At 38.3% G+C, this 27,993-nt stretch overlaps 2 protein-coding genes across 2 annotated transcripts; one reads left to right on the top strand and one right to left on the bottom strand.

The window, feature by feature from the left end:
* The first annotated feature begins 12,995 nt into the window (after positions 1–12,995).
* Positions 12,996–18,126, top strand: rac1a (Rac family small GTPase 1a). Its single transcript, XM_084134995.1, has 6 exons — positions 12,996–13,359; positions 14,082–14,153; positions 14,326–14,443; positions 15,825–15,887; positions 16,312–16,471; positions 16,645–18,126. Exons 1-6 carry the CDS (start codon positions 13,325–13,327, stop codon positions 16,773–16,775), a joined length of 579 nt encoding a protein of 192 aa, XP_083991121.1. The 5' UTR covers positions 12,996–13,324; the 3' UTR covers positions 16,776–18,126.
* A 1,746-nt stretch (positions 18,127–19,872) lies between these two features.
* On the bottom strand, positions 19,873–27,300 carry crym (crystallin, mu). Its single transcript, XM_084134993.1, has 8 exons — positions 27,010–27,300; positions 26,776–26,926; positions 25,275–25,337; positions 25,090–25,191; positions 24,820–25,003; positions 21,308–21,429; positions 21,097–21,181; positions 19,873–20,269 (listed from the first exon to the last, which is right to left on the bottom strand). Exons 1-8 carry the CDS (start codon positions 27,174–27,176, stop codon positions 20,205–20,207), a joined length of 939 nt encoding a protein of 312 aa, XP_083991119.1. The 5' UTR covers positions 27,177–27,300; the 3' UTR covers positions 19,873–20,204.
* Between the last annotated feature and the right edge of the window lie 693 nt (positions 27,301–27,993).

The raw sequence follows: 27,993 nt of genomic DNA, 5'->3' as shown, positions 1-27,993 counted from the left end.
CATTGCCAGAAAGTAACAAGGACTGGTATGAAAAATATCCTCTGAAGGATAGAAATTCGAAGAAAAATCTCGTACCAAATATTGAAATATTGTGTGTCCATTAGGTTGAAAGCTGTGAGAGAGAGAGAGTTAAGGCACAGCGAGCTTCTCAAGATACCTCCAGTAAGGATGCTAATACTAATTCGAGTGTTATGCCGATTGTGCTAGCTCCATTATGGCGCGAAATACCGTTCTTTTAAAACCAATCGGAGTTGTGAACCTGATTCTTGCTGTTTGATACCATATAGACACAGATTCAGATTGTTTTATGTTGTTTGAGATGCTCATAAAAGATCGCTAATCGCGCTAGCCGCGTGCTAATCATTAACATTTAAATGTGAATTTGTTTTGGTTTGTTTTGCTAGCTCAGATAAGCTAGTCACCCCTGTAGCAGATCATTGATAGTATTCACGCCACTAAAGGTGCCTTTATACCCTGTATTGTTGATTTAAAAGTCATTTGATTGAGGGAGTATTTATTCTCTTGTTTTCATATGTAAAATAAGGGTGATTTAGTTCATTTAATTGCAATACATGTTTGATATGTATATGAGGAGCAGAAGTTCATCTTAACTGTTAAAAAGAATAAATATATTAAAATGTGATGTTTAAAATGTATTAAGATGCAAAAATAGATTTAAAAGGTTAAAAACATAAATATCCGGTATCAGAAATCTCATGATTTTATTTCTATACTGTGAGATGGAAGTACATGATTGATTGTTGTTCATTGGAACTGACTTTATGTGGTGTGATGTGTACCTATTCATTTACATAATGATTAGAGTTAGGGATGCACCGATCCACATTTTTTCACTTCCGATCCGATCCCGATACCTGAATTTGGATATCGGCCGATACCGATACTATTCCGATACCAGAGCTGTGTTTCTTGCTTTAATATTGTTTATTTTATATGATGCTGAAATAAACTTCTCTCAACAGGCAAGTATGATATGTACGTATGTATGCATGTATGTCCCAAAAGGCAACTTGAGGTAAATATAAGGTCAAAAAAGGAAGTAAAAAAAAACAGGAAATCCTGTTAACAGGAAAAATCCCATTCTGAAAACAAATATGCAACTGTACAGGTTTCAAATTGATTGTCATGTCAATATTTATTACATTCCCAAAATGTCAAATACTTGAGTCTTGAAATATAAGAAAAGTGCAAGTGTAAACATCTTACACACATGGTAACTCGTCTCGATGAATGCTCGATCAACATCAGCATCTTGCAAACAGACAAGCGGATTTCACCTCAAACGCGCGTCAATTTCGCTCTGGACGCGCAAATGGATTCAAAATATTCAAGCGTCCAACTAGACGCGGTAGACGCGAACTTGACGCGCTATTCGCGTTTGGTGTGAACGCACAGTAACGTGGTGCTTTTTTAAATGTTTGATTGCGTTCGTTGTGTTGTACGACGCGAGGGAGCTTCAAAGAGCTCTGAATTACGGCTTCGCAAACATTGCATTTTGCTGTCTTGCTCTGCGGTGTTTCCAGTGTGAAGTATTTTTCCACACAGAGGACGTTGTTGGCTAGTCGCAAACTGCGAAATGGATTTCCTGAGCGGGGGCGTGTCTCATAACTCTGTGTCTCATTGAGCCGCGCATCTGTTTAGGAAATCCATTCCGCAGTTTGCAGCCAGCTAACAGACTCGCCGGCGGGAATCACTTTTGGAGTCATTTCAGCAGACAACGTTAAAGCGCAGACATGACTCATGGATATCGGATATCTCCGCAGGTTGGATCGGGAAAATCCGATACGTGAATTACGCTGGTATCGGTCCCGATACCGATACTGGATCGGATCGGCCCCATCCCTAATTAGAGTATTTATATCCTTTACAATTGGTTATATTTGATTTGACATTTGAATGGAGAAAAGTTGATTAGATTTGAACAGAAATGAGGCAATAGTAACTAATGCATTCTGTACTGTATGTATTGGTTTTAGAAAGGGATAGACCATCTGAATCTGACCCTGGTGGTCAGTGGCGAGCCAACCGCAGAAGTGAACGGACCAAGAGCCTGGTGTGGCCAGCCGTGGCATCTTTGGAACCATCATCATCCTGTGCCTTCATTTGAAACACAGATAAGAACACACGTAAACCTACCCGGGTAGTGAAAAGAACATACATACTGCAAGAAACACACACACACCAAGAACTTTCATGGACTCTTTTCTTTATTTGAAGTTATTTATTTTGGGTTTATTGTGCGCTGTGCACTCAGGAAGCCGGCTTAGGTAGGCAGGGAATGTAAATAACTGTCTTTAATTTTGTATAATACATTTCTCAAATTTACCTGTTTTGTGTTGTCTGTTCTCTGCTGACCTTTTTTTACTATTTCTGGATCTGTAGTCGTACCTAGAGCTTCTAGCCAGCTTTAATTAATAGCTACTTAAATTAGTTATCGGTTACACTAACCTGAGACGCGGGTTACAAAAGTATTTAAATGGAGAAGGTTAATTAACATTTTTACATAAGATGTACATTTTTTATGTTAAATATATTGTTTTATAGCCTATAGATGTCTATACAGCATTTCATGGAATTGAATCAGGCATTAATTTAATTACAGTTAGGCCTACTCCTGATCATGCAAGGCATGAACGTTTTGATAATGTTTATAATCGATCTAGGACTGTTCCTGGTTAGATGCATGTGAGAAGTAGATCCGCTCCAGTCCATCAAGAGGCAGCAGAGAGTGTGTTTATTGTTCGGGACGGGTCGGGATATGTGTGTGTGTGTGCAGACTGGGATCTGACCCTGGTTTTTTGCCAGATGATATGTGCCCAATTTATAAATGGCTAGAGAAATATAGCTATTTATTTTTTTGTATTTAAGTTGATAAGGTCAGTTTGGATTTTCATGATCTTTATGCAAAGGATTTTGTAATTGCCATGTGATCTTTATAGGTTGGCTTTTCAAATAAAATTTTTTTTTGTGGCAAACTTCACTGCCGTCTGATCAACAAAAGAAAGAATTAGTTATGATTAATTGATTAATTATGTCTAGCATCTGTATTATTTAACCAATCTTTAGTTTAAAAAGGTGAAGTGCTCTAAACAGTAGACATGCATTAAGAGTTATGCACTAGACTGAGACTTTCTAATATGATGTTCCACGTCATAAATGACACATTAAAATCATCCTTCAACTCCCTTCATCCTCCACTAAATTTATTCCCAAAATGCTGGCAAAAAAATATCATTTATTAATGTAATTTGTTAGTTAACCCTATAAAGTCTATTGCATCATATTTGATATCAGAATATCTGAAGGCCTCTGAATCGTCAGCATGATCAACTGCTGAAAAACCTGTTGAATACAATCTACTAAATGCCTTCTGTTGTCTTTATTTTTTTATAAGCAAGTAAAAGGCCTTTTAGAATAATTATAAAGATGTCCATCTTTATGTTGTGGGTTTTTGCAGTGAAATCTTTTTTTTTTTACTGACTTTTATAAAGTAAATATAAGAATACATTTGATATTATTTCAAGATGGAGATTAACTGGTTTGAAGCAACTATGGTTTACTTGATTAACAAATAAAACATTTTTTCAAATTGATTCACTTCATATTACACGTGTTTTATGTTTTCATAGTCAGGAGGAGTCATGGATCTTTTAACTTTTAGTTTGCAAACTTTTTTATTTACACAGGTTAAAGGTGAGGCGATGATCTGCATTAGGAGGAGTTGTAGTTGCGGTTGTGCTTGTTGATCCACAAGTGCTTCAGTCTCGGATCGTTCGTGTAGCGCTCAAGCAGCAACTCTTTTTCTCTTCGCTCCTTCTCTTTGATCATTTTCTTCTCCTCCTGTTTCTTGGCCTTCTCCTCTGCCCAGGTGAACAGAAAAAGTGGCACTTTCCTTTTGCACATTTTCTGGAAGTTCGCCTTGTGCTGGGTCTCAGTCTTGGGGCCGTCAGGAGAGGCTACACAGAAGAGCCTCATCATGTGCTCATCGATCTGAGACGCCTCATCCGAATGGCCTTGCATGGCCTTGGAGTCTCCCATTTCCCTGGGGTCACCTTCCTCTTCCTCAAATCCCTGGATCTCCTCCACTTCGCTCGCCCACGCTTCCTCCTGCACCTCGCTGTCCTTCTCCAACCAGGCAAACATCTTTCTCGCTCTCATTTCAGCCTCTGGCGTTTGGGAGCATTCAGTCTCGAGTAAGTCACTGATGGTCTTCTCTCTGTCCTCCACATACTCGTTCTCCTCATCCTCGATGTCAACCAGCATGAGTTGTGGAAGTGGCTCAAACGGGGAAGTGAACGGCTGAGGCTTCCGGCTGGGAGGACGTCGCAGAGCAACGACTTCATCAGGTGCAGGAGTGGGGCTCGGAGGAAGTCCTTCGGGAGGATGCACTTGGGATGAAGAGCACCGGATGGAAAACAGTTTATCAGGTGCTGGAGTGGGACGTGGAAGAACCGTCAATGGATGCATCTGTGGTTTTGCAGGACGCATTTGGGATGAAGAGCGTCGGATGGAAAACAGTGCATCAGGTGCTGGAGTGGGATGCGGAGGAACCGCCAATGGATGCATCTGGGATGAAGAGCGTCGGAAGGAAACAACTTCATCTGGACATGGAGGAGCCGCCGACGGTTTGGGAGGATCCACTTGAAGCGGAGAAGATGGCAGGGATAACTCATCCTCAGGTGCTGGAACTGGTTCAGGATGCACGGCTGGTTTTGTCACTGGCGGCAGGGGTTTGAGGCGAGTGCCTGGTAGAGCGAGGTGTCCGGAGACACTTGGAAGCTTTGGGAGTTCTCCCTCTATTGGCTTTAAGAAGGAAGATCTGACTGTAGAATGCAGAGGTTTGACCTCCACAAGAAGTGGCGTTGGCCCTGTGATCTTCTGTTTCCTCCGTTTTCTCACCTTCCTTTTCTTTTCTCCAGCTTCTCTATATCCAGCTGCTAATTCTTGCGCTGCATACTGCTGTGCTCTCTGAGGTGTCTCCCTTCCGCGCAAAAAGTGAGCAAAACACCCAAACAATTTACTAAATATACTGCTAAACAGCGCCATTATGGACACCGAATGCTAAAAGAATTCAATATCTGCCGAAAGTCTCAAGTCTTTCAATCGATTTACTCCTAACACACCAACAGTAGACCAGAGTCAGAGTTGTCGTTTAGAGTTGCCATGACGCATTCTCAATATGATGTCACCACAGTTAGAACTCTGCTGCATCTGGAGCTGCTCAGACAGTTCAAACACACACATTCACACTACTGGCATTAAATGAAATACTGACTGTTTCCCAAACACCCCTTCCCCTCACTGAATATTAAACTGAGATAGTGGAAATAAATGTTCCCTGGTTTACGATGCTGACTCGCGATCTGCGCTGTAGTGAACGCGCCAGAAAGAAATGCACATTTCATACGGATTAGAGCACAGACTGTTTTCTTTCGTTTTGAATTGTTTGTTTAAAAGTAGACATTTCAATATAGATATATTTTTCAGGTCTGTGAAGCAAGTAGGCTACCTTATATGCTGAGTTTCGGTTAATTTATTAAATCCAGGCAATTGGTTGATGAAACATTTATTAAAATTAAAATACAAATTAATGCAAAATGAAATTCACTTTAAAGAAAGGCTTTGTGCTTTCTGTTTGAAGTCTCTGCTCCGATCAATTTAAAAACTTGCCGTTCACAAATGGATGAGTGCAAGATCTGCAGATCTACAAAGTAAACGCGGAGAAAACAATCGTTCGCACCGTTAACCAAGCATCAGTGGTGACACACACACACACACACACTTGTCAGATTCTGTGAGCTATGAAGCTTGTCTACGCAGGTTTGTTACACTTCAGGAGTAATTTATCATACGTGCAATAATCCACTGTTTTCGTCCGGTAAGTTAGTATATTGACGACCAGCGGCGACCTAAGCCATCCGACGAAAATGGGGAAAACTAATATGATTTATGAGGCGTTTGCCCTGTCGATCATGAGACCGATTACAGCAGTTCACAATACAGCAATACTGAACCATTTACCAAAAAAAAACTAAATTAATGACCAACGTTACCTACTGCCTACTATACGCTACTATACAGTACATCTACTTCCGTACCGTGATTCCCACAATGCATTGCGACGTGACGCAACAATCCCGAACTCTATACTAATTCGAGTGTTATGCTGATTGTGCTAGCTCCATTATGGCGCGAAATACCGTTCTTTTAAAACCAATCGGAGTTGTGAACCTGATTCTTGCTGTTTGATACCATATAGACACAGATTAAGATTGTTTTATGTTGTTTGAGATGCTCATAAAAGATCGCTAATCGCGCTAGCCGCGTGCTAATCGTTAACATTTAAATGTGAATTTGTTTTGGTTTGTTTTGCTAGCTCAGATAAGCTAGTCACCCCTGTAGCAGATCATTGATAGTATTCACGCCACTAAAGGTGCCTTTATACCCTGTTTTGTTGATTTAAGTCATTTGATTGAGGGAGTATTTATTCTCTTGTTTTCATATGTAAAAAAAAAGGGTGATTTAGTTCATTTAATTGCAAATATACATGTTTGATATGTATATGAGGAGCAGAAGTTCATCTTAACTGTTAAAAAGAATAAATATATTAACATGTGATGTTTAAAATGTTATTAAGATGCATAAATAGATTTAAAAGGTTAAAAACATAAATATCCGGTTTCAGAAATGTATTTCTATACTGTGAGATGGAAGTACATGATTGATTGTGTTATTTATATCCTTTACAATTGGTTATATTTGATTTGACATTTGAATGGAGAAAAGTTGATTAGATTTGAACAGAAATGATGCAATAGTAACTAATGCATTCTGTACTGTATGTATAGATTGGTTTTAGAAAGGGATAGACCATCTGAATCTGACCCTGGTGGTCAGTGGCGAGCCAACCGCAGAAGTGAACGGAACAAGAGCCTGGTGTGGCCAGCCGTGGCATCTTTGGAACCATCATCATCCTGTGCCTTCATTTGAAACACAGATAAGAACACACGTAAACCTACCCGGGTAGTGAAAAGAACATACATACTGCAACAACACACACACACCAAGAACTTTCATGGACTCTTTCTTTATTTGAAGTTATTTATTTTGGGTTTATTGTGCGCTGTGCACTCAGGAAGCCGGCTTAGGTAGGCAGGGAATGTAAATAACTGTCTTTAATTTTGTATAATACATTTCTCAAATTTACCTGTTTTGTGTTGTCTGTTCTCTGCTGACCTTTTTACTATTTCAGGCTCCGTAGTCGTACCTAGAGCTTCTGATATTAGCCAGCTTTAATTCATAGCTACTTAAATTAGTTATCGGTTACACTAACCTGAGACGCGGGTTACAAAAGTATTTAAAGGGAGAAGGTTACATAACATTTTAACATAAGATGTAAAATTTTTTATGTTAAATATATTGTTTTATAGCCTATAGATGTCTATACAGCATTTCATGGAATTGAATCGGGCATTAATTTAATTACAGTTAGGCCTACTCCTGATCATGCAAGGCATGAACGTTTTGATAATGTTTATAATCGATCTAGGACTGTTCCTGGTTAGATGCATGTGAGAAGTAGATCCGCTCCAGTCCATCAAGAGGCAGCAGAGAGTGTGTTTATTGTTCAGGACGGGTCGGGATATGTTTGTGTGTGTGCAGACTGGGATCTGACCCTGGTTTTTTGCCAGATGATATGTGCCCAATTTATAAATGGCTAGGCAAGGCAAGGCAAGTTTATTTATATAGCACATTTCATACACAATGGCAATTCAAAGTGCTTTACATAGAAGAAATTAAAATAATAAAAAGAAATGAGAATAATTAAAACAGTTTAGAAAAATAAAAAATAAAATACAGTACAGTACAAACAGTTGGACGAACATTGGCACAGTGCTCATTCATTAAATGCATAGCTAAACAGAAGTGTTTTGAGTCTGGATTTGAATGTGACTACTGTAGGAGCACGTCTGATCTCCTCTGGAAGCTGGTTCCAGCTGCGGCTGGCATAATAGCTAAAAGCGGACTCGCCATGCTTTGAGTGAACCCTTGGTATTTCTAGCTGATATGATCCTAATGATCTGAGTGATCTGTTGGGTTTATATTCAGTGAGCATATCTGCAATATATTGAGGTCCTAGGCCATTGAATGATTTATATACCAGTAATAATACTTTAAAATCAATCCTAAATTTAACTGGGAGCCAGTGTAAAGACCTGAGGACTGGTGTGATATGTTCATATTTTCTGGTTCTGCTCAGAATCCTGGCGGCAGCGTTCTGTATGAGCTGCAACTGTCTTATGGTCTTTTTGGGAAGGCCAGTGAGGAGTCCATTACAATAATCCACCCTGCTGGTGATGAAAGCATGCACAAGTTTCTCTAAGTCTTGTCTGGAAACAAAGCATCTAATTCTTGCAATATTTTTCAGATGATAGTATGCTGATTTAGTTATTGCTTTGACATGACTACTGAAACTAAGGTCTGACTCTAGTGTCACACCAAGAGTCCTGACTTGATTTTTAGTTGTTTGACCCCTAGAGTGAAGGTATGCGTTCACCTTGAGAACTTCATCTTTGTTTCCAAACGCAATGACTTCAGTTTTGCCTTTGTTTAACTGAAGAAAGTTTTGACACATCCAACTGTTGACTTCATCGATGCATTGGCACAGGGAGTCAATGGGGCTGTAATCGTTAGGCGATAGGGCTAAGTAGATCTGTGTGTCGTCTGCATAGCTGTGGTAAGCAATTTGGTTCTTTCTCATTATTTGGCTCATTGGGAGCATATACAGGTTGAACAGGAGTGGCGCAAGAATTGAGCCTTGAGGGACTCCGCATGTCATGGATGTCCACTCAGACTTATGATCTCCTATACTCACATAATAACCTCTCCCATCTAAGTATGACCTGAACCATTTTAGGACTATCCCAGAAAGCCCCACACAGTTTTCCAGCCTGTCAAGAAGTATGTTATGATCGACAGTGTCAAATGCAGCACTGAGGTCGAGTAGTACCAGCACTGATAATTTGCCTGAATCAGTATTTAAGCGAATATCGTTTATTATCTTTATGAGCGCTGTCTCTGTGCTGTGGTGCGGTCGGAAACCAGATTGAAAATTGTCAAAGTATCCATTCGAGCATAAGAATTTGTTCAGCTGATTGAAGACAACTTTTTCAATGATCTTGCCTATGAAAGGAAGATTTGAGATCGGCCTATAGTTGCTTAATATGGTCTTATCCAGATTGCTCTTTTTCAGGAGGGGCTTGACAACTGCAGTTTTCAGGGAGTTTGGAAAACTCCCAGAGAGAAGTGAAGCATTTACCACTTCTAGAAGATCTGCTTCTAAACTGTTTAACACACTTTTGAAAAATGATGTGGGAAGTGTGTCAAGAGCGCAGGTTGATGTTTTAACGTGCTGTACGGTTTCTTCCAAAATTTTGCCATCAATTTCTTTGAAGTCAGACATAGTAACTACTTTCTCAGGTGGTTTGATCTGTCTAACCCCAGGGCAACTCAAGGATGTGCTGATCACCTTTCTGATATTATTGATTTTCTCAAAGAAGAAAGAAGCAAACTCACTGCACTTGTTGTCTGAGAGCATTTCACTGGGAATCTGGCTTGGGGGGTTTGTCAGTCTCTCTACAGTAGCAAAAAGAGTGCGTGTGTTGTTTAAATTACTGTTTATAATATTTGAGAAGAAAGTCTGTCTAGCTTTGCCTAGTTCCATATTGAAAGCATGGATGCTGTCTTTGTAGATGTTATAATGGACTACAAGTTTTGTCTTCCGCCACATGCGCTCTACTTTTCTGCATTGTCTTTTCATATTTTGCACTGCTGTTGAGTTTCTCCAAGGTGCTTTTTGTCTGCCACTCTTCTTCCTGACTTTCACAGGAGCAATATCATCAATTACACTTTTAACTTTTGAGTTAAAAGAATCAAGGAGAAAATCAACAGTCTGCAGATATGCTTGGTGTTAAGGATATAGCCTTCATAAATAGTACACTACTAGTGTTCTCATTTAAGCATCTCTTCTTGACAGACACAGATCTAGCTTCAGTGGCAGGAGAGATCAATATATCAAAGAAAATACAGAAATGATCAGACAGTGCTACATCCTTAATAACAATCGGCTAGAGAAAAATAGCTATTTATTTTTTTGTATTTAAGTTGATAAGGTCAGTTTGGATTTTCATGATCTTTATGCAAAGGATTTTGTAATTGCCATGTGATCTTTATAGGTTGGCTTTTCAAATACAATTTTTTATTATTTTAAAAAGGATTGGGTGCATTTATTATTGTGGATAAGGTGGAGCAGTAATTTTTGACAGAGGAAAAATAGAGAACAGCCTACCGGTACTTAGTGCTTATAAATAAAGTCTTTCTACTTAGCAGCCTACCTTTTTTTTGTGTGTGGCAAACTTCACTGCCGTCTGATCAACAAAAGAAAGAATTTTGTTATGATTAATTATGTCAAGCATCTGTATTATTTAACCAATCTTTAGTTTAAAAAGGTCAAGTGCTCTAAACAGTAGACATGCATTAAGAGTTATGCACTAGACTGAGACTTTCTAATATGATGTTCCACGTCATAAATGACACATTAAAATCATCCTTCAACTCCCTTCATCCTCCACTAAATTTATTCCCAAAATGCTGGCAAAAAAATATAATTTATTAATGTAATTTGTTAGTTAACCCTATAAAGTCTATTGCATCATATTTGATATCAGAATATCTGAAGGCCTCTGAATCGTCAGCATGATCAACTGCTGAAAAACTTGTTGAATACAATCTACTAAATGCCTTCTGTTATAAAGATGTCCATCTTTATGTTGTGGCTTTTTGCAGTGAAATCTTTTTTTTTTTTACTGACTTTTATAAAGTAAATATAAGAATACATTTGATATTATTTCAAGATGGAGATTAACTTGATTGAAGCAACTATGGTTTACTTGATTAACAAAAAAATTTTTTTCAAATTAGTTCAAATTGATTCACTTCATATTACACGTGTTTTATGTTTTCATAGTCAGGAGGAGTCATGGATCTTTAAACTTTTAGTTTGCAAACTCTTGGATCGTTCGTGTAGCGCTCAAGCAGCAACTCTTTTTCTCTTCGCTCCTTCTCTTTGATCATTTTCTTCTCCTCCTGTTTCTTGGCCTTCTCCTCTGCCCAGGTGAACAGAAAAAGTGGCACTTTCCTTTGCACATTTTCTGGAAGGTCGCCTTGTGCTGGGTCTCAGTCTTGGGGCCGTCAGGAGAGGCTACACAGAAGAGCCTCATCATGTGCTCATCGATCTGAGACGCCTCATCCGAATGGCCTTGGAGTCTCCCATTTCCCTGGGGTCACCTTCCTCTTCCTCAAATCCATGGATCTCCTCCACTTCGCTCGCCCACGCTTCCTCCTGCACCTCGCTGTCCTTCTCCAACCAGGCAAACATCTTTCTTGCTCTCATTTCAGCCTCTGGCGTCTCGAGTAAGTCACTGATGGTCTTCTCTCTGTCCTCCACATACTCGTTCTCCTCATCCTCGATGTCAACCAGCATGAGTTGTGGAAGTGGCTCAAACGGGGAAATGAACGGCTGAGGCTTCCGGCTGGGAGGACGTCGCAGAGCAACGACTTCATCAGGTGCAGGAGTGGGGCTCGGAGGAAGTCCTTTGGGAGGACGCACTTGGGATGAAGAGCACCGGATGGAAAACAGTTCATCAGGTGCTGGAGTGGGATGTGGAGGAACCGCTAATGGAAACATCTGTGGTTTCGCAGGACGCATCTGGGATGAAGAGCGTCGGAAGGAAACAACTTCCTCTGGACATGAAGGAGCCGCCGACGGTTTGGGAAGATCCACTTGAAGCGGAGAAGATGGCAGGGATAACTCATCCTCAGGTGCTGGAACTGGTTCAGGATGTACGGCTGGTTTTGTCACTGGCGGCAGGGGTTTGAGGCGAGTGCCTGGTAGAGCGAGGTGTCCGGAGACACTTGGAAGCTTTGGGAGTTCTCCCTCTTTTGGCTTTAAGAAGGAAGATCTGACTGTAGAATGCAGAGGTTTGACCTCCACAAGAAGTGGCGTTGGCCCTGTAATCTTCTGTTTCCTCCTTTTTCTCACCTTCCTTTTCTTTTCTCCAGCTTCTCTATATCCAGCCGCTAATTCTTGCACTGCATACTGCTGTGCTCTCTGAGGTGTCTCCCTTCTGCGTGAAAAGTGAGCAAAACACCCAAACAATTTACTAAATATACTGCTAAACAGCGCCATTATGGACACCGAATGCTAAAAGAATTCAATATCTGCAGAAAGTCTCAAGTCTTTCAATCGATTTACTTCTAACACACCAACAGTAGACCCGAAGAAAACACACACACTGGAGTTAGTTTCATATTTAAAAAGAAGCCTATTATTTCATTTTTTTTTTTGCAATTAATTAATATTTCTACATTAAAACTGTTATATTTAAAACATTAATCTCCTAACATAATTTATGCACAGTGTTGGGTACATTTCTCTAAAAAATAATAATTTAATTACTACTTATTACTTCTTCAACAGTGTAATTTAGCCTACTACTACTAATTACTCTCTCTCTCTAAAGTATCCTGTTCCATTACTTGTTACTAATTATTTTCTAAATCCCATATCAACCTCGACCAGTTGAACAATACAACATGAAACTGCTCTTTTAATTCTTTCAAACAAATAATATAAAATTTGCAAAAATTATTTTTGAACTGACCAAAGTGTTTAAAGAGAAGGTTACATAACATTTTAACATAAGATGTACATTTTTTTATGTTAAATAGGCCTATATTGTTTTATAGCCTATAGATGTGATTGTCTATACAGCATTTCATGGAATTGAATCAGGCATTAATTTAATTACAGTTAGGCCTATTTCCGATCATTCAAGGCATGAAAGTTTTGATAATATTAATAATCGATCTAGGACTGTTATTGGTTATATGCATGTGAGACGTAGATCCACTCCAGTCCATCAAGAGGCAGCAGAGAGTGTGTTTATTGTTCGGGACGGGTCGGGATATGTGTGTGTGTAGACCGGGATCTGACTGAGATTTTAGGGTGGTGGCTGTTTGTTTAACTGGAGCAGCAACAACAGCAGCAAATGCGCTGGAATGCGGTCGGCTAGCTAACTTTACTCCGTCGAGTTTGAGTGAAATTTCACATTATCGTTCAACTTTTATCGACTCATCTCTTGTTTTGTGCGTGTTGAATTTTGAGGACGGGTTATCCCGGTCAGAGCAGCTTTTGATTCATTCACAGATAAAGCTAGCGGGATAGCTTGCTAAGTGAACACAGATGCAGGCCATAAAGTGTGTGGTCGTCGGGGACGGGTGAGTTTCCCCCTATTTTCACTATTATATTTTTCGTGGAATAATGTTTTACACGTATTAGCCGTTTCTTGTTTTGCTCTGTTGTGTTTTGAGTTTAGGTAACTTGAGGGCCTTTGATTTGGGAACTTTTGTTCGTCTTTGTAGCTCACAGATATTTTAAAACCGCGTTTATGTATGTGTGTATATAATGTGAGGTACAAAGACGAATAAAAGTTCCCATATATATATATATATATATATATATATATATATATATATATATATATATATATATAACGTTATATACCTTTAAATCTGTTTTCCACTTTATGTTGTGGCAGCGAAAATTACTTATGAATGATTCTGGACTTTCAAGCTTTTAAATGTCTGTGTATTTGTAGTCTGGAGTCAAACTGTTTTATCAGTGTTTTTCGCTGTTGCTAAACTAGCCCTTCCCTGAGTTTTCCTTTAAATGTTAGGCCTACGTCATACATATGTAAGTAAACTTGAGCAAATGCTGTCTGAATGTGTGGGAGTGCTGCAGTGATTAATAAAGTCAACCAAACCCACTTCTGTTATTCATCTGCAGTGTCATGTTTAAAATAATTCTTTGCCCTATTTAATTTTAATTGGGAAATGAATCATTGTTTAGCTGAAAGGCAATTATAGGAGATGACATCAGTTTTATCACATAATCAGATCTGTAACTGGTGATTTTTGAGATGTTTTATTTCTTCCTTCAGGGCTGTGGGAAAAACATGCCTTCTGATCAGCTACACCACCAATGCTTTTCCTGGGGAGTACATTCCCACTGTGTAAGGCGACCTCACTCTTACCCTGAGTTTCCTAAAGGGACAGTTCAGCCAGAATGAACATTATTGTCATTATTTTCACTGTTTCCCCATTGAATAATCTGTTTTATTCATAAATATGTCAGATATGACATTTGTAGTGTCTCTGAAGTATATGCTATTAACTTTCATTCAGGTTTGATAATTATTCTGCCAATGTAATGGTCGATGGAAAGCCGGTGAACTTGGGACTGTGGGATACAGCAGGACAGGAGGATTACGACAGACTTCGACCGCTTTCCTACCCTCAGACGGTACTGTCATAATAATAGAGCTAAAACAGATGCATCACAATATTTTTCATAAATAATTAATGTTTATTTGAGGTTTTATCAGTGGACCCATTATTTAGATATTTGTGTTACAGCAAAAAGCCATAGGATAACATTTTTGAGAATTTTGACTCAAAGGCTAGTTAAAAGGCTACCCCTTAAAAGGCTAGTTCACCCAAAAATGAAAATTCTGTCATTACTCACCCTCATGTCGTTTCAAACCTGTAAGCCTTTCGTTCATCTTCAGAACACAAATGAAGATCTTTTTGATGAAATCTGAGAGCTTTCTGTCCCACCATTGGTAGTCTACGCAACAAACACTTTGACACTTCAAAAAGTTCAGAGATCGTAAAACTAATTCATATGAATTTGATATAAAACCAATTCATATGAAGAGACTCGATCGCTTTATATGCTTTTATTTTTTCACATATAAACATTGATCAGCGAACAAACAGCTCACCTGAAACTGCTTGACACGCGAGAACCTCATTGGTTCTTTCAGAAGCTCAAATGTTGTGCGTAACACGAGAATGAATCTAATTGGTTCTCGCACGTCAAGCGAACATGCTTGAGCTTCCGTTTACCACAACTGATGTATGAGTTGATGAATGTTTATATGTGAATAAAAGCCTAAATTCAACCAGTTCATCATATGAATTGAGCGGTTTAGTCTGAGTTTTCTGAAGAGACATGATCACTTTATATGGATTAGTTTTATGATCTCTTTATGAACTTTTTGAAGCATCAAAGTGCGTAGCGTAGCAAAGTAGTTTCGTAGCTGTCAACAGAGGGACAGAAAGCTCTCAGATTTCATCAAAAATATCTTCATTTGTGGTCTGGAGATGAACGAAAGTCTTACAGGTTTGGAACGACATGAAGGTGAGTAATTAATGACAGAATTTTCACTTTTGGGTGAATTATCCCTTTAAGTTTTGAGAGCAGGAAGTATCTCGAAAATAGTTTGATGACATACTGCTTAGGAACGGTAATAAACACTAATCCTTAGGACGGGGAAATGTTTAAAAATAGCCCAGGTCTTGATTCCTGGCAGGCCAAAGTGATTTCTTATGTTACTCAGAGCATTAATGGCAGCTCTGTGTTGTCGTTGTCTTTGTTACTAAGGCTGTGAGAGTGAATGGCTCAATTGTTCGCTGTTGTCATCTAGGCACAAACCTCACTGTGTTTTTTTTGTTGCTCTGTTTCACTTGGGAAACAAGTGAAGTCAATTTACAGTTCATTAATGCCACAGTCTAGTCAATGCTGTGTTTTACAGATAGTCATGTAATTCTAAAAGAAAATAGTTGAACATTAGACGGAATAAAAAGGGTTTTATCTGATTTGTGTTTTTCATTTCTTATAGGATGTGTTCTTGATCTGTTTCTCTCTTGTGAGTCCAGCCTCGTTTGAGAACGTCCGTGCGAAGGTAAGTGTAGTCAATGTAGACGACTTTCGAAATGATCGCAGTGAATGGAAAAGAGGAAGAAGCTCTAAGAATAGTTGTCTGGCTTGAAAGATTGAGCAAAAATGATTTCAAAGCCTCAAAATAGCATGTTGATGTCTAATGAAGCAGACAGAAGGTTATTTTAATCTACTGTGTCTGCAAAATGTCCAGCGACGTCCGTTTCAAAGGATCAAGTGACATTTGCTGTTGTTGGTAATGAGGAGTTTGTGGTGTTTATCCACGGGTAAAACATAGGCTAGGTTTGGAAATTGCACACTAACATGCTATAAATATTTCTAGAGTATTGCTTATGTATATTGTGCAAATTTTCTCTACCCATTGAATGTGTTTGAATTCAATGGAAGCTCAACGTGTGCGTTTTGATTTTTCTTTTCTTTTTCGACAGTGGTATCCAGAGGTCAGACATCATTGCCCCAACACTCCCATAATTCTCGTTGGGACTAAGCTTGATCTGAGAGATGACAAGGACACCATTGAAAAGTTGAAAGAGAAGAAGCTCACTCCCATCACTTACCCTCAAGGCCTCGCTATGGCCAAAGAAATAGGTCAGCACTTCAATAGTAATACACTGGCCTTTACACGTGTGTATGTTAGGGCTAGGTTGACAATATTGATGAATCGATCATCATTTTCAGTTGTAATAAACTGAGTTTGAGTATACTTTGCCCAGCCTTAGCTGTCTGGATCCACTTACGCTTTTCTTTTGTTTCGGCCTCAGGAGCTGTGAAGTACCTGGAGTGCTCAGCCTTAACGCAGCGCGGCCTTAAGACGGTGTTCGATGAAGCCATCCGTGCGGTCCTGTGCCCGCCTCCTGTGAAGAAAAGAAAGAGGAGGTGTCATATCTTCTGAACTGACTGCACAGACAGCACCAACTGCAATCTGAGCTCATCTGAGAGGAGAACAATGGAGGCAGGGATGATGGGAAATGCGTGTTGGGGAAGAAGAAACGGTCTGCACAGTGTATGCATGCAGATATTTCTCTCTCTTGCATTGTAATTAGAATTATGCCACTAACTAGCTGTTAAGACGCCTGAGTATTTGCTTCTGAAGGATGGGAGCAGCATTCATAGTTGTTTCCCATCATACACTAAGAAATTCCTGCTGCCTTCTAATGATGTTCTTTATTTTCCCCTCATTTTGATGTTAAGAAACTAAATACTCCTTTCAGTTTCTCCATCTTTGTGAGCCCATATATATTGTTTACAATCTGCATTTTTGTAGAAAATTAATTATTGCCAAAAGTTAAACCAAGTCGTGGATTTCAATTTGCTCACTAACAATCTCTTCTTCATTTTTTTTTCTTTTTCCTAAAGGGAGGGTTTTTTTTGTTGTTGTTTTTTTGTGTGTATTTGTAAGAGTCAGAGGTTGCAGTAATATTGAAGGAACTATTTTACTAAAGGACAACTGAAGAAAACACTTTATTGGTTCAATGTGTTATGGTTCCCATGTCTGAGAGTTTATTTTGTTTAACTGTATAAGAAACAAACCTAGTTAAACTGCATATAATAGCTCTGTTTTGTCAGCATATAGCATATTTTCACTACTGTATCTGAATATTCCGAAGGGCAGATCTCTTGTTTAATCTCTCTGTATTTTAGTCAAGTCTGTTAGAGGAGTCTGGCAGTGTTTTATCCATTTTACAGTCCCAGTATTGTATTTAGACTACAGCTCTACCAGTGCCTAGTATCAGACCAGGATTTTGTTGGAAAGCTGAGCATGTCAGAAATTTCTATACAGTAGACACTGTTATGGGGTTTATATCCTCTAAAGATTCCCATGAACACTGCTACTGATAAATGTAGTGGATACTTGAGAACAGTAATTCAACTGATTTGTTGTTAGACTACAGACATCAAGTATTAAACTTACAATTGGTCTTGGTTAAAAAGAAAACGGTTGTAATTTGGCACATGGAATGTTTCATTTTGAAAATTCTGTAACAATGGCAGTTTGAAATGCTTATTCCTGCTTTTACTGTCTCCACTAAAACTACAGTGTATTAACCTTTATGTCTGAAATAGAAACCCAATCTAAAAACCTTTGTCTTTTGTTTTCCATGTCTGCTGAAATCATTAGTTTATCCACATAACACGTAACTGGGTACAACCCAGCAAGTAATTTGTCTAGGTTGTGCCTGTTTAGGATACAGTGTTGGCTATACCTCAAATTGTATTAAAAAAAAAAGAAAAAAGATAATTGCTATTAGTGTGCCCTCATTTTTTCTTACAGATTAGGGGAGAGTGGGGTGATTTGTGCCAGGGGGGGAAGTAGTTCCACCCTTGTTTCTGGAAAACCATAGAAGAAATTGGTCATGTGACCACATCATTTTGAAAAGCAATCACTTTTACTCATCCTCCAAAGAAGAGAGACACATGGCATGAGAGTTAAGCATATTTTAGTGCAAAAAACTGTTTTTTCCCTTTCAAAGTAAAATTTCTATGATTAAGGTTTTTTGATTGTAGTGTCTGAACAATTATAGACAAGTTTGAAAACATTTCACACATGTTTTAGTGCTTTAGTAGGCTACACAATGAGTCTATACAGTTAGCATGATGTTAGCTCTTAACTGCTGGATCATGCTAGTTTTTCAAACTTGTGGGTCTGGGGTGATTTGTGCCAAAGGGCCTGGGTTAAGTTGTGCCAGATCCAGACCACCTAGACCTACATTCTCACAGGGGATAATCTTGAGAAGTGAGGAGATGGGCATGCCTCATCATTGTTTTACTTGGGCCTGCTTGTTATTTGTTTAATTTAGCTAACACTGATTTCAGTTTTGAGTTTGCACTATGTTATTAAAGAGAAGTTTTATTCCGTTTTTAAGTGGCCTATGTCACAATAGGATGTTTAGAAATGAGCCTAGTCACTTTATTCTTATATGTTACATAATTGACAAACAGCACTGTCAACAGGCATCTATTGCCAAAGCCTTTTTGCCTGAAATGATTCACAAATATCATATATTGTGTTGCTATGGTGCTCTAAATGGTTGCTAGGGCGTAGCTTGATAGCTTCACAATGATCCTGAGAGACTTATTGGTCGTCTGAGTAAAATGAGCCCGCCCCCTTGTCTCTATGACACTGTGATCCAGAGTTATGTTCAATACAAAATCCCTATGCAATTGACCATAGTAGGAAAAACGCATGCTATGGTATTCCAGGGTGACAATATCTAAATAAACCTTCAATGAGTAATTTTGTATTGAATTTATCTTGCTTTCATATAGCATTATGGTTCATAACATTAAAATGTTCTGTTTTACTTCAGAAATCACTGGCACAATTTACCCCCATTGTATTCCACCAAAAGCACAACTTCCCCCGCACCAGGGGCAAGTTGTGCCATGAGACCACTTTTTTTCCAAGAGCTATATTTCTGAAACAATTTATTTCAGATCCAAAATTATTGTTCTCAGGGATGCACCACATCCTGAAATATATGTACATCCTTAAGTTGAAGGCATTACTGCCATGGCCTCACTTTAAAGTCACTTTGAGTAAAAACTGGCACAACTCACCCCACTCTCCCCTAAGGCTGCATCCGAATATGCCTGCATCCGAAATAGTAGGTGAAAAACAGTATGTGAGCCATGTAGTATGTCTGAATAATAGTATTTATAAAACGGTAGGCGAAAAGTCCCCAGATGACCTACTACTTCCAGTGAGATTCTGAAGTGTGTATTCGATGGACACTTTTACTATCCCATGAGGCCACAGGAGTAGATTTGTGAATGGAGGTGAAGCGACGCAACTAGGTCACATGACAACATGGCAGATGTAGTACATCCAAAATTGTATTCATACTACAAATGTTCATCCTGTTTCAAACCAAATGTAGTACACACAATACAATATGTGATTTCGGATGCAGCATAAGTCCTTTTTATGTAAAGAGCGAGAGCGGTTTTGTTCGCATAATCGTAAATTGGGGAAAAGACACCGCTACATCATGGCAGATGAGACGATTCAAGTCACCTTTATTTACATAGGAGATTGTTTCAAAGCAACTTTACAGTGATAACAGGAAAATTATGCTTTTCAGCTTAAGTCAGTGTTAATTCAGTTTCATTGTAAAGATCATTAATTATTAAATTAGTTCAGTTCTCATACAGCAGCGTCAGTACAGTGTACAGTAAAGTGTCCCCAACTAAGAAAACCAGAGGTGACAGTGGCAAGCAACCCGAACTCCATCAGGTGACAGAATGGGGAAAAAAAGCAGGCTCAGTCGTGGGGCCAGTTCTCCTCTTGTGCAACCAGCGGAGGAAACTGCTGGCTGGTTCTTCAGTGTTCACTGTTCCACTTCTCCAGCACAAGTTTGGCTGAGACAGCATCTTGTATCCCCATGCCTGCATTTAAAAATGCAAAATATCCAGCAAGTCAACACAAATAGCTTTCTCTAGTTTCCTCTGACACAGGCCAAATTTATCATTCCAGGGGCCTTATTTTTATAGATGCGCATTGAATGATCCTAAATGTGAACGTACAACAATTTCCAAACGATTTAAAGAACGTCCATATGTACAAAAATTTTCCTAAATGCATCTGCCTTTATAAATCATCTTAAGTTCAAGCACATGTTTATCGATGTTATATGTGTGAGTGTGTGTATGTGATTATATGTATATATTCAGCTCTGTACTAATTACAAAGCAGTTGCTAATTTAATACTACTACTAATAATAATGCATATTGTGATTGTCTAATTATCTTTACATTTATTTATTTGAATTACTGGTATATATGAGCACAAAAAGTTTGAATGCATGACGTACACAACATTTTCACATAATTTTTTTCCTTTATAAATCTTGTGATTTGTTCCTTAATTTCGACGTAGAATGAAATTCATTGAATTTAGAATCAAATCTGATCACATGTGATTTCTAATTGAGGCCCCTGGACTAAATTGTGCTTACCAAGAAACGTAACTCAACTCCCACATGACAGGCCCACATTTCTGGTTAAAGATCAGCAGGGGTTGCTTGAGCTTACATAATAAAAATTATAAATAGAAAAATGTCCCTTTTGTCTCTTGAGAGGATTGAAATGCAAACATCAAGCTTTTTAAGGCACATTCAGCTACTATGAATTCCTATCAGTGACGAGAATGCTTTTTTTCTCTTCAGTAATTTTATCTTGATTTTTAGATCACAGCTGTGGAAAAACAAGTTACCCAGTGACTTGAATACCGTAGTCTTCTCACGCTGAGCAGGAAAGGATCCATTTATAACTTCTCCGAGCTCTGCGAAAACTTGAGCCTGGGGAAAAATAATGAGCATTTAAATGTTTAAGAATTTTTGGACATGTATTGTAAGTTAACTCAAATAGATGTTGGTGAAATCAGTTGTATTTTATTAATCAGTGTTAAAGGGAGTGATGCATACTCCAGACAGAACTATGTCTCCTGACTCTGCTGTAGCCCCCTCTCTGCTGTCCACATACACCACAGCCTCTCTCATCAAGACGTCATCCAATTCCCTCCAGTCTGGACGACAAGCGCCAACCGCTGTCACAAAACAGCACCACAATATATAAAAAAACAATGTAGTAAACAGCTATGATGTAAAATATCAGTTTACTTTCTTATTGAATAAGAAATAAGAAACAGCACCCAGAGAGGCCACTATTAAGGCAGCGAAATTAATCTGGTCATGTAATTTTTTATTTTGGAAGAACATTTCGGCTTCAATACGTTAAAGTTGCCATGAAACACAAGTAGCGATTGATATTGTTTTCCGTATTGTGACGTAAAAAATATATAAGACCTGACTTGGTTCTATGAGTCGGTTGTTGATTGGATTTTGAGATGGTGAGGGGTGGGGTTTACAGTTCTAATCAAAATTATTCAACCCCCATTGCACATCAGTCTCACACTTAGTCGAACGACGTCTCGTTGCTTTTTGAAAACTATCACTTGGGAATAAGGTCTCAAGTGTTCCACTAACCTGCTGCGCAGCAATAACTAAACAGACTCCAGACAATGTCTTTGAATATGCTTTAATCACGGCCGGAGGATCGATCTCAGACCGATGGCAAAGGTGACATGATACATTACATAATTTTCCTACAGTATGACAGGTTCTTCATATGCATAATTCAGCAAACCCTTCTGTTACTAGGTAGAAGCAAACTGATTTATGATTTCTTGATTTACTTCACTTTGTTACTCAAAGTCATGAGTTTATAAACTCTAGTTTAGTTTATCTGTCTAGTTTTATTTCCGCTTTTGTTATGTTCTGACTTGATGCAGACACACTGACTGACTGAGTGTTTGAAGACATTTTAGGTTTCAAATATAATTGTTAATCCTGCAAGAAAATGTAAAAAATCCATCCCAAGCTCAACACAACAAATATTTTAAGTGGTTTCCCCAAATTCAACTGAAAATGCCACTTTTGATGACTTCTGCAGTCTCAAAATTATTCAACCCCCTGAACAGAATCCCTCTCAACATCACAAATCTGCAAAACAGGTGTTGTCTCAAGCACACCCGATGCAACTAATCAAGGGCTTCATTAGTTGCACATGTGTGCTTGAGCTAGAACACATGAAATATCTAAACTGGCTAGGTTTGTTGAGAGTCACGTTTGACTGCACGTTAGAAATATGGCTAAGTCAAAAGGATGGTCCAAAAAGTACACTGTATGTGCCCTAAATGACTGGAGAAGTCCTGCATATGTCACCAGAGAGAAGTCTGTCATTTCACCGGAAGATCCAGTTATAACATTTTGAATTCTTTTTAGAAATGAAACACATATGGATGAACAATAAGATCTATAACATTTAGAAAATAGGGTGAATTTTTATTGCATGCCGACTTAAAAGGGGTACTTAATTGTTGGCAAAATGGGCTTTAAATAAAACTTGGCTGCCTATACAGTAGAAAAGCGAAACATTTTTTGAAATCCATGCTACCTGACTAGAGAAAACAGAGAAATAAGGTTGCTGCCCTCATAATTTCAACTCGTCCTTTATTTTCTTTAAAAGAAGCAAAATCGAGGTAACAGTGAAGCACTTACAATGGAAGTGAATTGAGGATTTTTTGAGGATATAAGCAGAAATGTAAAGCTTTTTTTTTATTTTTTTATAAAAGTTAGTTACTTATATTTAACTATTCTGGTAAAACTTTAAACTTTTATTTGAGATGTAAAGTTGTTCTTCAATTCACAGTCTACAGAATTATACTGTCAAAGAAACAAAGTTGTAAAATTTAATACGGCTTTACAAAGACATGGTTAGAAAGTGATTTTTTAAACTAAAATCATGTTAATGTGCACATTGTTTACTTCTTATGACTATACTACTGAAACAGTATTTAGATGCTGCTTGTCTGCACTAATAATCACGGAAGCAAAGTGTCCATTTGCTGTACCCTTAAAAATCCTTCATTCCGAAGGGCCCTTTGAAGTAACTAGTTTTGAACGACCATTCAATATGTCGGCCATGTCTGTTCTCTCTCCAAAGTGCCCTTTGGAGGTGGATTTATCCTCTTTGGAATGCAGCCAAAATGTGAGCCAAAGCAGAGATGGCCTTCTTTGGGAGATACCAGGGTCTATGGCTCTGCCATTGGAGAAAGCGTAATGGCCAAATTGGATAATATGTGCCTTGATCAACAGCCTTGAAGTCATTGAATTTCTTCATGCGACAGTCAATCACTGTTTGCGGATATTCTGCGCAATTGGGAGTTTCACGTGAAGGTGAAAATGTTCCACACGCAGATTGTGACGAGAAGCAGGGCGGGGCAGAGAGCCATGGGAATGGATCAACACACACGCCGCACTGGTCTCGAGTCCCACGGAGGAGCTCCGGAAGGATAAAAAGAGGAGTGATGAAAGAGGATCAGGTGACACGTCTGGACTTTATGTTGTTGCTTTATTTTAGTTTATGCGGCAGTCATTGTTGTTTATGTTAATACTATTACCAAAGTTATGTTCATCTTTTGCCGGTTCCCACCTCCTTCTTCCCTTAATTATGAATATTGTTACATTGGTGCCAAAACCCAGGAGGAAGGAGGGAACACACTGTCAAAGGGCACTTGCTGCTGTGGGAAATCGGTGGCGCCATCAAGTAGGGCTGAGCAGAGTCTGCCGCCGGGGGACGGATGAACTCACTGCCTTCCACCAGGGTGTAGGAGGGGCAGCTGTCATTCACATTTAAGGGGACAGAAGAGTGGCCACCTTTGCATTGATGGGGAGGAGCAGATGAGGGAGGAAACAGGAGGCTCGCAGCCAGGCGCCTGAAGCCAGAGCCGTTGCCGTCCACCAGGGGGCAGAGGAGTCAAAGGCAGTACACCGAGGGGTATCCAGCACCACCACCAGGCATCGTGGAGGAGTTCCCTTAGCTGGTGGAGGACCAGATGTAGAGCGCAGTCTCGAGGGTACCTTCCGGCCTGCGAAGGGCTATGGGTGTATGTGGCAAGAAGCAGGGCTGGGCCGAGAGTCATGGGAAAGGAGCTGCGTGGTTTGAAAGGGATTTCTGTGGGAGCTGTGCTACATACATTACTACACAATTTATTTTTAAAGCTATATTTTTGGGCTTTTTTGCCTTTATTAAGATAGGACAGTAGGAGGACATACAGAAAATCATAGGAGAGGAGGGAGGGGAACTGGACCTGGTAAGGACCTTAAGCTGGGACTTGAACTGGGGTTGCACCCGCACAATATGTTGGAGCACTTGCCCACATGGTTATGGCTCCGAAATATTGCTACACCTTTGACAATGGACCTTATTTTGCCTGCTAAATTTCTCATAAATATAGCTAATATGACTGCATCTTTACAGTTCCCTTTAGTCGTGACTATATTTACAGTATAACATGGCCTCTTGTAGCATATTGCTTAACAATAAGTAATATCCTCACAAAATATATCTATTGGAAATCTGTGGGCCAACTGACCTGCTACGTGGGCACCTGATTTGACCCACTCGCCAAAGAGTATCGGTTCACTAGCACCTGTGGCAGTGACTATTACATCAGCTCCCGTCACGGCCTCCTTCACCGAAGAGCAAACTCTAACAGGGCCTTGGAGATCATTAACAAACCGATGAGCCATTTCTCTCCTTCGACTCCACACACGGACCTGAAATAAACACAACACTGGATGACACACAAAATATAGTTTATAACCTGATATATGGACATATTTCCTATGTTCAGACCAATTACCTCTTTGAACTTGAAGACCTTAGTAAAGACATCATAATGGCTTCTAGCCTGTTGCCCTGAACCAAGGATGCACAACACCTTTGAAAGAGCTGGCATGAACAGCTGGAGAGAGAAAACACATTCAGAATAAGTGACTTTATATATTACACCATAACAAATTTGGGGTCAGTTTCAGAGGAACCTACTTTAGCTGATATGGCTGACACTGCTGCGGTTCGTTTGGCTGTGATGGCCTCCCCATCCATGATCTGACATTAGAGATACAGTTACAGAACTAAAGCATTTCCAGAGCAGAATTATGCTGTTCTAACATTTACTTTCCTTTAATATGCTCTGGATTTATACAGTTATTTGTAGGATGGTAGTGTGGTCATCCTCCATAGTAAAATGACTGATCACTAATGGATGGATGGGAGGATAAATAAAATTCAGACATACAATGATATTATTATATATTTTCTGTGATTAACATGATTTTACCTCTATAATAAAATCAACCAATTAATTAATACATTCTTAATAAAGAAAACCTAATTACAAAAAAAAAATCTGATTCACTGTTTAATAATATTTTACACCCCCTCCAAAAATGTGATTTATGAATTAGTAATTGATTATATTTACTAAAAATATATTTGAAAATAATTATTGTATCTCTAAGGGGTAATGAAAATGTAATTAATTTTTATTTTAATGGTTCCAATATTCTGTTATTGAAGGTTACACCACATAACATTCATCAATAAGTCATCAATGAAAATGCAATTCATACATTCAATAATGTTCTATATTAAAATAAACCAATTAAATAATACATTCTTAAAAATAAAACTTATTTTTAATTTTTATTTTATTTTATTTCGAACAAGACAAGATAAAGATAAAACAAAATATAAAAATACAATAAGTATGTTGCAAGGAAAATACAATATCTATAAAGTATTATAAACAATAATTACGATATGTCCGAAAAGGAGCAGGATGAAGCAGAAGCTTGTTATTTTTCCCACCCCTTATACAACTCTAAATAAGTTTACTTTATTAAGTAAAAAAAAAAAAAAACTGCTATTATTAATATTTTGAAATCTTTTGTACACCAAATTAATGTTATGTAGTTCAACCAACATGACATCACAGAGAGGAGCCACTCAGTCCGTCCATGTAGATTTTCTCTAAAAATATAGGATCATTTGAATTTTTTAATGCAAGACAAGTTTGGTTCAAGTTTTTAAAAATATGGAAAAAAATTTTTTATTAAAAATAAAAAACACACCTTTCAAACATTTTTTTAAATAATACCTGCAGTGTGTACTCCGAAATGTATCCAAGATATGAGTAGAATGTTATTCATTTTTAATAACATATATAATAATGCATAGTAAATGGAATGGTTCCAATATTGTTATTGATAGCCACATAAGACTGTACCCTTTAATTACCATTAAATGTAAAATTTTCTTGAAAATGATGTAAATGTTTTTAGAAACCAATTAAGATGAATTTAACGTGCACGTGTCTATGCACATGTTTTAAAACACATTTTTAACAGATTTTTCATTTTCTTTATCGTAGACTCTAATGTGATTGACACAGATGGTCATTTAGTAAATCTCAGAAATACACAGACGTGCACATGATATGAAGGGTAATCTGTTTGCCTAAAGGAATGAGGTTTGTGTGTCTCACCGCTGTGACATGCCCATGCTCGGGATCGAACAGTAACACTGTGGCTTGAGTTGATGGTAAACTGGAGCCCTCTGCACGTTGGTAGAAAGTCACCATCTTTGTGCATAAAATACCCTCAGCGGCCAGATATGCAGGCATCACGCCTAAAAACCTGACAAATGCATCAAGTGTTTACTTCTATAGAAATATGTCAGTAAACGATAGCAATATTTTGAAACATGGATTCATTCATACCCATTGTGTTGGGGTACAGGGACCACAGATCTCACAGGCTGGATTATTTCTGAACTGTCCCGTTTAGAAAACTTTCCCATGACAGACTCCAGTCTGGGAATCAGATCCTCGTAACTGAGGCAACGTTCCACCTCATGTTTGTTTAATAAGACGGGAGAGTCTGTCATAGTTGTTTCCCCTGTCTGTCTTGCTATCAAAAACTTCTCGGTTTGTTTGTTTTGGACTTTGGTTCTAAAGTCACGTGGTTGGTTCGTTCGAGTCCAACGCGCGTTTTTCACCTTATATCTAAAACAAAAGTCTTCATACAAAACCACAAAGAAAAACAAATAAATAAATAACATTTGAAACGCGACTTTAAATGTTTATGTTAAATATGCATAAATCTACCCCCACACAACACGTGGCGTCACATTTTTTTTGTGTGAACATTGTCAGACCCTATCGTCCAAAGTTATGTAACAAAAATGTAAATGTAGTACAAACATCGTTTCTTATTTGGAAGTCACATGACTTAATGTACACCCAAACAAAACTGCGTCGTGGTCTTTTTTCTCAAACTCAAATCGCAATGCACAATTAGTAAAAACAATTAGTAAAAATGAAAAAGCCCTATGACAAATAACCTAAGATGTTTTATTTGCTATGAGCAGACGTTAAAAAAAAAAAAAAAAAAAAATGCATTTGCTTATCGGAAGTAAGATTAAATGCTTCTTAGTTTTGTTTCCTTTCATTTTGGGTGACTTGAAAGTCATCAAGAAAAATTAAGCATTAAATAAAATTAGACAAGGTTAAAATTTATGTCCACCAAAATAATCTTCAAATCTCAATTTACTACAGTGAATTCCAATGTTTAATATACAATTAAAATACATTTGCCTATATCGTTTGTGTACATCTGTCAGTATTTATTGTGTATATATATATATATATATATATATATATATATATATACACTATGGGGAAAAAAATTATTTGCAATAACAT

Source organism: Abramis brama (assembly GCF_963993115.1).
Source record: "Abramis brama genome assembly, chromosome: 14".
Taxonomy (NCBI): Eukaryota; Metazoa; Chordata; class Actinopteri; order Cypriniformes; family Leuciscidae; genus Abramis; species Abramis brama.
This window is presented reverse-complemented; position numbering and strand designations above follow the sequence as displayed.

Bases quoted from the DNA above. Each gene is read 5' to 3' on its own strand.
- rac1a (XM_084134995.1), top strand. From the start codon at position 13,325: ATGCAGGCCATAAAGTGTGTGGTCGTCGGGGACGG. The intron at 13,360-14,081 runs GTGAGTTTCCCC...TTCTTCCTTCAG, and splicing joins TGTGTGGTCGTCGGGGACGG to GGCTGTGGGAAAAACATGCC. The intron at 15,888-16,311 runs GTAAGTGTAGTC...CTTTTTCGACAG, and splicing joins TTGAGAACGTCCGTGCGAAG to TGGTATCCAGAGGTCAGACA.
- crym (XM_084134993.1), bottom strand. From the start codon at position 27,176: ATGACAGACTCTCCCGTCTTATTAAACAAACATGAGGTGGAACGTTGC. The intron at 21,182-21,307 runs GTATGCATCACT...ATTTTTCCCCAG, and splicing joins GAGACATAGTTCTGTCTGGA to GCTCAAGTTTTCGCAGAGCT. The intron at 20,270-21,096 runs GTAACTTGTTTT...TTTTAAATGCAG, and splicing joins TACGGTATTCAAGTCACTGG to GCATGGGGATACAAGATGCT.